The sequence below is a fragment of the Paramormyrops kingsleyae genome, chromosome 1 (assembly GCF_048594095.1).
Source record: "Paramormyrops kingsleyae isolate MSU_618 chromosome 1, PKINGS_0.4, whole genome shotgun sequence".
NCBI lineage: Eukaryota > Metazoa > Chordata > Actinopteri > Osteoglossiformes > Mormyridae > Paramormyrops > Paramormyrops kingsleyae.
Window position 1 is genome coordinate 12166909 of NC_132797.1, and position 12267 is coordinate 12179175.

Sequence of the window (12267 nt, forward strand, 5' to 3'; positions counted from 1 at the left end):
CGGGGATTCTACGTGGGGTTAAGGAGGGGGCGTGGCACACGGATGGAGCGGACGATCGGGGCAGGACACATTGTTTGGATACATTTATTTACTTACTTTAAAAAAATACTGTTCTGATAAATGTGCTTAGATGTGTTTAGTACAGCATATGCTTTTCCCGTTTTGTCCGGTTCATTTTGTGTTTAAATGCTAAAAAAAAAAACATTATTTCGGTGAAATTTTTTGGGGCCGGAACGAATTAATTGGATTTCCATTACTTCTTATGGGGGAAATTCGATTAGAACTCGAACTTTTTAGGATTAACTTCGAGTTCTGAGGTACCACTGTACTTTCTTTCAGTAGACTACTCAAACTGAAACTACTAATGACCATTTCATTTTCAATCATATTAAGTCTTATATCAGTTACTGAAATTTTAGCTTCTTATATCTAAGTTCCTGTGACAATAAACAAAACCGAGAACTCTTGTGAGCACAACACAGTGGAAAGAAAAGGCAAGTTAACTGTGACATTTTAAAGTCAGAGCCTACTCACCTCACATAATGCCAAAGATGCATTCTTTGTGGAATATTATATTGCACTATATTTTTCTTGCTTTTTTCCCTCCAAGGCAAAATGTATTCCAGTTCCTAATGAAATTTGGTATACTGCTGTTGAATTTGTATATGAAAATCCTTGTATTTGCCAGGCCACCATGCTGTTTAACACTGTTATGCTAAGTATTTATCAGCTTTCTTTGTGTAACAGTATAGGGATATCACATCTGAACTGTTGTCAGGAGAACTTTTAAGAATCATTCAAATCAAGACATTTTACTGATGAAAACTGAATTTTGAAATCGTATTAAGATTTCAGATACTTTTCAGATCCTGAAGCACTCTCTCTATAGCCTGGGCATTCCACGGAGGTTAGGTTTCTATTATTAGGTAATGTGATGCAGATGACTACAAACATGTCTGTGTTAATAGGCAAAAATCTACACCCAGAGATATGGCTTTGAACCATAAGCATCACAGGGAAAATCCTACCCATCATAACTCCTCTATAATCCAGGCAACTACACAGGTTGGAACATGTTTACATCACAGTGCTTCAGATAGTGAACCAGTAATCAGGTGACTTGTGAAATAAGTTTGTCATACCCTACACGTAACTACAGTGCAACGGCAGAAAGGTGAATGACTTTAGCCTCTTATTCTGTTCAGGGTCGCAGGGGGTCCAGAGCCTATCCAGGACATTATGCGGGCAAGGTAGGAAACCATCCAAGATGGGGTGCCAACCCATCACAGGGTACTAGGGCTGCCACTAGCGACTATTTTTCTATGGATTAAACTATTGACCATTTCTAATCTAGATGATTAATTGTCCTCCAGAAAATCAAACTGACCATTTAAGTTAAAGTTACTGTATGTCAGTGCATTCAGATAATGGATGCAGGCTTTTCAGCACTATACAGACATTATTTATGGCCACAATTCGATAAGCAGATTAGTAATATGCCTAAAATATTAATTAGATGTATATTTAGATAACCAAAAGTTATCTGCATAAATTCTGTGCATCCTTATGCTTATTAAAGTCAGTTAGCAGATCATGCCACATGCCACTGTTTTGTTATACCCTGGAAGTGATAAGTACTGAAAACTTGATAAAGAAAGGGACAGCTCAGCAACCACATCTTTTAAAAGAGGAGATGTAGTGGTTAAACTAGGAGGTATTATTTTTTGCAGTTTAAAGTCTGACACTTTTTATTTGTCAAACAGTTTTCATTTTTCAGTTCATAATTTTTTATTTTTTTTTGTGTCCACTTTCATTTAAGTTTTAGGTTACGGTAATAACCCAGGTCCTAACAAGCCCAATGTGCACAAATACACACACTGGCATCAGCAATCAACGTAGAAGCAGCCCAGATTTTGGCCTAAACATTTTGTCAAACACTCGTTCAACAGAACTTCTATAGTACCAGGCAGCAGATAGTGTCCCTTTTGAAAGATAACTTTATGGCTTTAATAATGAGTGTATTTAGCAGCTTCATGAAAAAAAGATACAATTAGAACATAAGAACATAAGAACATAAGAAATTTACAAACGAGAGGAGGCCATTCGGCCCATCAAGCTCGTTTGGGGAGAACTTAGCTAATAGCTCAGAGTTGTTAAAATCTTATCTAGCTCTGATTTAAAGGAACCCATGGTTTTAGCTTCCACTACAATAGCAGGAAGACTATTCCATACTCTGACTACACGCTGTGTAAAGAAGTGCTTCCTCAAATTTGTTTTAAAATGTTCTCCCGCTAATTTCCACTTATGGCCACGAGTTCTAGTATTTAGACTAATATTGAAATAGTCATTTGGCTGAACGGCATCCAGACCCGTTAGAATCTTATAGACCTGAATCATATCCCCCCTTAGCCTCCTTTGCTCAAGGCTGAACAGATTCAGTTCCGCTAACCTCTCCTCGTAAGACATTCCTCTAAGACCAGGAATCATTCTCGTAGCTCTTCGTTGCACCTTTTCTAAGGCAGCAATGTCCTTCTTGAGGTATGGTGACCAAACCTGCACACAGTATTCTAGGTGGGGTCTTACCAAGGAATTATATAAGTGTAACATCACCTCCCTTGACTTAAACTCCACACATCTAGAGATATAACCCAACATTCTGTTCGCCTTTTTTATTGCTTCCCCACATTGGCGAGAGTGGGACATGGAAGCATCAACATACATACCGAGATCTTTCTCGTAATCAGCTACCTTTATTTCAGTGGAACCCATAAAATATCTGTACTGTATATTTCTGCTCCCTGCATGGATTACCTTACATTTATCTGTGTTAAATTTCATCTGCCAAGTATCAGCCCATTCGCTAATTAAATCCAGATCCCGTTGGAGCCTCTCTGCTGCTAGATTAGTATCTGCTACCCCGCCCACCTTAGTGTCGTCTGCAAATTTAACCAGTTTACTGTATGTATTCGTGTCAATATCATTAATGTAAATTAGGAACAATAGTGGTCCTAAAATTGAACCCTGCGGTACCCCACTATAAACGGAGGCCCACTGTGACATAGTGCCTCTAATAACTACTCGCTGCTTCCTATCAGTTAGCCAGTTTTTGATCCAAGCTGCCACAGTTCCTAAAATTCCTGCAGCTTTAAGCTTTAACAAGAGCCGTTTGTGGGGGACAACATCAAAGGCTTTCTGGAAATCTAAGTAAATCACATCATAGGCCTTTTTGTGATCAATTTCACTTGTAGCTTCCTCAAAGAACTCAAGCAGATTCGTTAAGCAGGATCTACCTCTCCTAAATCCATGTTGGCTATCCTTTATAATGTTATTTGCATCTAGGTAATCTACCATTTTCACTTGAATTATAGCTTCCATTATTTTTCCAGTAATGCTAGTTAAACTGATTGGCCTATAGTTTGCCGGATTACTTCTATCCCCTTTTTTGAATATGGGTGTTATATTAGCATGCTTCCAATCTGATGGTACCACACCCGCAGATAACGATTTCTGGAATATTAAAGTCAAAGGTTGGCTAATAATATCCCTCATCTCTTTCAAGACTAAAGGTAAGATGCCATCAGGCCCCTGTGATTTATTTATTTTGAGTTTAGCTAGGCTTAGTATCACATCAACCTCAGTTATACATATATTGGTCATAGACGATGCTGTATTCGTATTAATTGGTGGTAAGTTACTTGTGTTCTCTATTGTGAACACCCTTGAAAAATAATCATTAAACTCATTTACCATATCAATTTCGTTATCAATTATAAGGCCCTTACTATCCTGTAAATTAGTGATTTCAGCTTTTAGTGCTCTCTTGGAGTTAAAATATTGGAAGAAACCTTTACTGTCATGCTTAGCCTCCAATGCAATTTTTCTTTCTACATCCCTCTTTGATAGCCTAATGTCATTTTTTAACTCTGCCTGTAGACTTAGATACTCCTGCTTGATTTTGAAATCATTAGTTATTTTCCAGTTGTGGAACAGAGCCCTTTTCCTCCTGACTTTATTCTTAATTTCCTTAGTAAACCACCTTGGTTGTCGTTTCCTAGATTTAGTTTTGCTGGAAACAGGTATGAAGTCCTCTTGCACTTGCAACAATGTGCTTTTGAAAAATTCCCATGCCTCTTCTACTGTTTTGCTATTTAACTCTGTCCAGTTTACAGTTTCTAATTTCCGTCTCATACCATTAAAGTTAGCCTTCCTAACATTGTATACTTTTAATTTAGACTTTGCTCTTTGGACACTAAAATTAACCTCGAATTTAACCATGTTATGATCACTACCGTACAATGGGTCTAAAACCTCTAATTTTCCAATCCTATCCTGGTTATTACAAAAAACGAGATCAAGAAGGGCTTCTCCCCTGGTAGGAGTATTAACAAACTGAGTAAAAAAACAATCCTGTACTAATTCCACCATCTCAAGTTCATTTACAGAAGAGCCAGAGACTGTGTCCCACTGTATCCCAGGTAAATTAAAATCACCCATAACCACCACATCATTTTTATTACTCATAATCCTGATATCATCATATAATATTCTGCTTTCCTCTACAGCCACATTAGGTGCCCTATAACAAACCCCGACAATTAGGCCATTTGAATCTTTAGCATCAAGTTTGATCCATACAGCTTCTGAATTTTTATTTTTATCAGTGAGATCCCTTGCCTGCAAGTTTTCTTTTACGTATACTGCAACACCACCTCCCTTCTTGCCTATCCGGTCTCTACGGAACAACGTATAACCATCCATATTATATTCATCACCATCATTGTCACTCATCCATGTTTCAGTTATTCCTATAATGTCGTAATTGTCTGAAGAAATTAAAGCCTCTAAGTCGTTAATTTTGTTTCTAATACTCCTAGCATTCAAATACAGACCACTAATGGTAGGCCTTTTACAGTGTCTACTTTTAATTTTTATTTGGGCTTTCCGTCTCTCCCCACATAAATTCTTAACTGACCTCCCTGCCCCCCCAGTCCCTAGTTTAAACATTCCTCAACTATTCTGCACATACGCCTCCCCAATACACTGGTTCCCCTATGGTTCAGATGCAACCCGTCCGGCTTGAACAGGTCCCACCTGTTCCAGAAGGTCTTCCAGTGCCCCATAAACCTGAACCCCTCTTTCCTACACCACCATTTTAGCCACGCATTTAATCCCCTTATCTCAGCTAATTTTGCCTGACTTGCACGTGGCACGGGAAGTATTCCAGAGAATACCACCGTGGATGTTCTGCTTCTGAGCTTATCCGCGACTTCTATAAATTTATCTTGCAGAACAGCCCTTCTGCCCTTTCCTATGTCATTGGTGCCAACATGCACCACGACCACTGGATCCACCCCGGCTGGGGCCAAAAGCCTGTCCACTCGATCTGGAAGGTCCCCTACCTGGGCACCAGGCAGGCAAGACACCGTACGGGACCCTCTATCACGGGTGCACACATAACTATCTACACCTCTTATAATTGAATCCCCAACTACCACAACCTCCCTCCTACTAGGGTTAGGTGGCTCCTTGGTGCCCAAGGGCCCACCTGCCTCCCCAGTCTCTTCCGGCTCTAAAGCTGGAAGCACCTGAAAGCGGTTAGAAACCGTTACTTCAGGTGATGCCGCCTCTGTGAACTGTGTACGTCCTTTTCTACCTCTACGACCTACGTTCACCCAGCTCTCTCGACCTACCTGTTCATCATTCTCCCCCCTCCCCGCTTGTGACGTACACATAGTCTCCCTAGAAGGCGTATTAACTCTCTCCTTTAACTCATTGCTATGCTGGATGAGAGCCAGCCGCTCCTCTAGGTCACGAACCTGGACCATGAGTGAGTCAACTAACCCACATCGCTCGCAGACGAAGTCCGACTGGACGCAAGCATCCAGAAGGGCAAACATCTTGCAAACACAACACTGAGCTGGCCCCATAATTACCTAACTCACTATGTTCCCGTCCTTTACTCCCAGCCCAGTATATTAATAGAGAATATATAAACTTTTAGTTGATCTAATTAACGTATAGTTAAAACAAAGTGCCGAGTACACTAAAACACTAAATTAACACTTGCGTTAAATCGGTACTTTATTATAAATTATCCGGCAGCGTCAGCAATAACAACCTTTAAATTTAACTTTTAAAATAACCAAATTTACAATTACTTACCCGAGATTAACTTCCTGCTGAACCACGTTTAGCTTAAACTAAAGCGAAGTTGCTCTAGGGAGGCCAAAAAACCACAAAAACCCTCTCAAAGCAGGCTACTGCTGGAGCGGGAAAAAAAGTGGAAAATGTCCTCCCGGCCCCGACCGGCAACCGAGCAAAGCTCCGGAGCAACTGACCTTTTAGAGTTAATGTTACCGATGTTCGATAATATTACCCGCGGGTGTTTGATGCGAAGGACGCAAACAGAAACGCCACTCGCGCCCGCGGCTGTCGGTAACACTCACAAAGACAGACAAGTACACACGTAAAAATAAGAGTAAAAAAATAAAAACAACAACAACCACCCACGTAACCGTGCTGGCACACAAACGCTCAAATATACTTTACAGATAATTCAAATCAAATCAACCGCTTCAACAGGCACACAACACAACCCGTCCGGCTTGAACAGTACAGCAATCCCAGCAGCCTCTACAGCCTCTCTCTTTTAGTATGGAGAGCTTTTTAGTAACTTAATAAACATAAATACCTAACACTTAAAGTGGTTTTCCTATTCTGGTGGTCCATCATTCAGAATAGCGTCTGTATGTTTTCTCTTCAGCTGCTCATGCATAGCACTAGTGTCGCTGTGGTATCCCATTGAAACTTTGCACAGTGTAGGAACCACCTTTTTGTTTTGTGATAATTTGAACTACTCCCATAATTAAGTAGTGATATTGAAGAAAAATATTTGTTATAATGAAGCGTCTTAGAAATCATAAGGTTAATTTGATTAAAAAAAAATAAATAAATAAAAACAACAGCATCAACATCATCGACTAATCGCGGCAGCCCTACAGGGCACACTCACACATGCACACCTATGGGGCAATTTTGGTAACTCCAATTCACCTCAGCATTTTTTTTGGACTGTGGGCAGAAAATGGTCTACCCGGAGGAAACCATGACAACGAAGAACAGACTACTACACACACACACACAGTCATGAACCCTGGCTACAGAAGTGTGAGGCAACAATGATAACCACTATCACCATGCTACCTTGCAGCTAGGCCTAACAGATTACTTCGCTGCACACAAGGAAAATGTCCACAATGAATTTAAAGTTACAATTCAAATTTCCCATGATGTTTATCAAACACCATTTAATAGGAATAACATCGCTCAGGTTGTAAACCATTCAGGACAAACTGCTACTGTATTATCACTTCATTTTCAGGGGGGTGGGGTGGGGGAATTAGGATATTTAATATTAAATCCTGGAATTACACTGTTTGAGATGGATGTTATACTTGGAATATAATATTAAGGCTAACTCAAGCAAACAGTTGGTTTGCAGCAATTTCATTTAGATCATCTGTACATCAGTAGCAGATTTTTAATACAGCATACCTTTTGATCATGTCTTTCAGCACCAGGCAGCCATCAAAATATGGATAAAAATGAAATAATGAAATGGCTGACAAAAATGCACTCTTGAACACCACAAAAATGAAGATGTTATGATTTGTTTTTTAGCAGTAAAAAAGTACACACATTGAACAAAACCCACCTGAGCATGGAAGTTTGACATAGTGGTTGTCTCAATATCCTTCTTCCCTAGGACTTCCATCTTGACGGGCGAATTGGGGAACTTGAGGGAGAAGTACTCCAAGAAGTCCGGAAGAGAAGAGGCAGCCCCATGCACAATGGACATGGCGTAGTGTGCTGCACCATCCTTGTCCTCACTGAATGCCAGTGTGACAAACTCCTGGGCAAAGCGCTGCATCTCCATTGGGGAGAGTTGTGCCAGCTCGCTGCTGTAAGCATGGAGCACCAGTGCGCCACCATTGGGCTGTTGCTCCACATGCACCAGGCGACCAAACTCCAGTCCATCCATCCCTGGTGGGACTTTCTGAACCCCTGTGTGCTTCCAACACCTCTCATCCCTGGCGGACATGACACCAGCCGGGTGAAAAGGTGGAGGGGGTTTAAAATCTTTGCAGAGCTCAGCTGCCAGGCCTGGAAGGTCCAGCAGAGCACCAGAGCACACTGTCTGACAGGACCGGCTATACATCTTGGGTCGCTTTCGTTTTTCATCCTCTTTGTGTTTCTTTTTTTTTTTCTTCTTCACTTTTTTAATCTGCAACTCCTCCAAGTTTATTTTTGGTTTCTCTTTGTCTTCTGTAAAGGAAGAGGAAACACATTAAAAGAAATATAACAAGCACCAGAAATGTTCTTCGCCATACCAGATCTGTATGAAGGCAACATGAAGCAGGAACCAACCTAGGAGCAAGCAGCTTCAAATGTTCTATTTATTGAACCCCACAGGTAAGACAGATTGATGTTATTGAGAAATGTTTACTTTTTCCTGTCAGTCAGTGTTACACTGCATAGTTACAACTAGGCTGAACAAAACCAAATGTTATCATACACTTCATTATTCACATTGTAGGGGAAAAAAAATCTCTTAAAAAATCCAGATTGTAGGGAAAGAATCAGACAGAAAAGGTTAATTTACAGGAAAATTTAAGTTCGACTTAAAATCTTTGAAAGGTTACCAATATCTCCACCATCTTTCCATTATGCAGAACAAGGCTGCCACGATTAGTCGGTGTAGTTGATGACGTCGACGCTGAAAATGTGTCGACATCAATATTTTAAATTGACGCATGGTTTTTTACTATTTTAATAAAATTACCTTTATAATTTCTAAAACATTCAATCCATTATATAACAAATGTTTTCCTTTAATATCATTACTTATTTATGGGAGGAGGACAAATTAACACAGAAAGAAAAGGTGGTTGTACACTGTGCGAAGTGCGATGGTGAACCACGGCGGTACTAGCGCTATGCATAAGCACCAGAAGAGAAAACACCATCAACTAAATTACCATCACTACGGGAAGCTTTTTAATATCTTTTGTCCTTGTAGCTGCTAAATACACTCATTATTAAAAGCCATGAAGTTGTATGCTTGCTACACAAGAATTTCCATTAAATACGTGATCGTGAAAATGTTTAGGGTAAAATTCTGGTTTATTCTACGTTGACTGACAGTGCCGGTGTGAAAGTTTGTGTACGCTGGGGTTGTTGGGACCAGAGTCGTTATCGTAAACTAAAACTGAAACGAAAATGGACACTAAATAAAAGAAAACAAATAAAAATGAAAACTTGTCCGCAAAAAATACAGCCACACCACCAACATCTTTTTACCTAGTTTAATAACAGTATTTCCTCCTATAAAAGATGTTGTGGCTGCTAATCTGTCCCTTTCTTCATCTGTCCCTTCAGTACTTATAGCTTGTGTTGCAAATGGCATGCTCCATTAACTCAATTTATTAAGCATGAGGATATGGCAAATTTATACAGACCACTAACTTCTGGGCTTCACGATACGAATCACATCAATATTTTTAGGCATACTACTAATCTGCTTATAGAATTGCGGGAGAAAATAATGTTCATATAATGTTGAAAAGCCGCCGTACATTATCTAAAGCCCAGCAGCGGCATACAGTTTGTTGTCAAAATAAAATCTGTTAAGTTGATTTTCTGGAGGAAAATTAATCACATATTAAATCGACCAATCATTAAAATAGTTGATAGATTAATCTATAGAAAAATAGTCGTTAGTGGCAGCCCTATTGCAGAATGACCTGTTCAAAGAAGGTAAACTACATCCTTGATGACTAATTCTCTTTTATAGCCATGTGGACTGTCTTCCCGTGACACAGAGAATTAGCAGCATGTTGTCTCTGCATCAGCCTCACAGCCATATCCTGCAGTATAACAGTAAGCCCAATAAAAAGGAAACTATCCAGACTGAGTAATTAACCGTCACCACAACAGAGCAGAGTCAGTGCTGGCAAGGAAGTGCACACTTAGGGCGCTTTCCCTCTGCACCAAGTACGGTACTTTTTGTGTGGTACTTCCATTTTTCCATTGACTTTCGGTCGAGTACCAGTACCAAAAGCACCAAACCAGCTAGGGTACTTCCATGGTACTTTGGGGTGGGTATTAAAACACTTTGTCGACTGGTTATGCAAATAGCCTGCCTCAAACACAATACAAATGCCACCGTGAAAGCAGTTTGACTCGGAAAACAATGGTAAACAAAGTTATAAAAAAAAAAATGCAATCTGGTCGGAAGCACAGATGCAGCAAAAAGATCAGGATGGCATGATAAGAAGTATTCTGTTTAATATACTGGGACCGACCGGCCATATAATATCTTCAGTCATTTTTTGAATTCAGGACAAAATGCCCCATCTCGCATTGTCATCCAGGTCATGGTTATCCCAAGAAAGGTTATTCAGGGCAACTGGACTTATTTAGTTCTTTGAAAACATTTCACCCTTCAATCCAGAGGGCTTTCTCAATTCTGAATTCTGAATTGAGAAAGACCTCTGGATTGACGGGAGAAACGTTTTCAAAGAACTAAATAAGTCCAGTTGCCCTGAATAACCTTTCTTGGGATGTACTTTTGGTATGCTGCCATGATTAGTCGACGCAGGCAACGACTTCAACGCTGAAAAAGCGTCAACAACAATATTTTAAATGCATATATTTTTTCCATTCTAATGAAATTTTGAAACTATGATTTCTAAAATGCTCCAATTCATTATAACAAGTGTTTTCCTTTAACATCACTGCGTGATTATGGGAGTACTTCAGAACTGTCACAAAACAAAAAGGTGGTTTTACACTGTGCAAAGTGCGATGGCATCCCATGGTGCCACTAACGCTTTGCACGAGCACCTGAAGAGGAAACACATAGGCGCTATTCTGGATGATGGCCGGATCACTAGAGTAGGCAAAACTACCCTAAGTGCTGTCTACTCACATCACCATCTTTTTACCTTGTTTAACCACAGTATCTCCTCTTTTAAAAGATGATGTGGTTGCTCATCTGTCCCTTCCTTCATTGCGACTTCAGTGCTTATCGCTGGTGTTGCATGTGGCGTGCTCCGCTATCCAAATTTATTGAGCATAAGAATACGCCAATTTTATACAGGTTACTAACTTTTGGGCATCACAATACGCATTCATATGTGTAGGTATACTACTAATCATTTTATTGAATTGTGGGTGAAAACTAGAGATGCACCGATACCAATATTCGGATCAGTATCGGCGCCGATCCAGACCTATTTGACGGATCGGGTATCGGCCATGTGTGACCGATCCACGTCCTATACTTACTTATTTAGTTTTTGGCAATCGCAAGACAGCTCTTTCCCCATTTTACATGTGTTTTTTGCGGCATTCAAATCAATTGTTATTTTTGCTGATCCTATGGATCCTGTTATACTGTCTTTTTTATTATTGCTGCTGTTTCTAAGGAATTTCCCCATTGTGGGATTAATAAAGTCAGTCTAATCGCTATTGCTGCCCCTCAGTCTTTTTTTCCCCACTCAGTGGGTGTGAGTACAGTGACTTCAGCCTGCTGTGACGTCATGCGCATACCCTTTGCAGTACAAGGAGCGTAAGATAAGATGTGACAATCTGAGAGCATTATACGCTTTTAACAGAAACCAGTAGCACAGCGATTTGCAATCTATGTAAAATAAAGTTTTGAGGTGGGAATAGCATTTAATGGACAATCCCATTTAACAAAGTACACGCAACTGTGAGACGAAACAAAGCAATGGATGATTTGGGAGTCGCTAACTTAATTGGACTGTTTTGCGAACTCGCTGCAGCTTGTGATACAAGAGGAGCTGCCATCTCAACAAAAGAGTAACTGCGCTGACGCCAATGGGAGAAAAACTTAATTTTAAGCATTTGCCACTTGTACATTACTTGCTTTGAAGATATTCATATTGAACTGCAAATGCATCAAAAACGCTTAAAACAAATGAGGTGGAACAGTACGTTATGTATGTTTGTATAAGCCTAATTAAATATTTTTTATCATACATTTTTTCCATCTGTATTTACTAGCATAACATATAAAGTATAACAAAGTAAAAAGTGCTCTTGTATCGGAATCTGTATCGGTAGTTGTGTATCGGAATCGGGTCGGAACTGAAAAAATGTGTATCGCCCATCTCTAGTGAAAACAATGTCCATATAGTGCAGAAAAGCCCTATCTAAAGTCCTGCAATGACAGTTTGTTGT

The 12267-nt window shown here is 39.9% G+C and overlaps 1 protein-coding gene across 2 annotated transcripts in view; it reads right to left on the bottom strand.

Moving 5' to 3' along the window:
* The window catches only part of LOC111846513 (lysine-specific demethylase RSBN1L-like), a 42797-nt gene that overhangs the window by 21923 nt on the left and 8607 nt on the right, over window positions 1-12267 (bottom strand). For both annotated transcript variants that reach the window (XM_023816767.2, XM_072709711.1), the window contains one exon: window positions 7715-8325. In XM_023816767.2, coding sequence (XP_023672535.2) covers window positions 7715-8325 — 611 coding nt within the window. The remainder of the gene's footprint in view (window positions 1-7714; window positions 8326-12267) is intronic.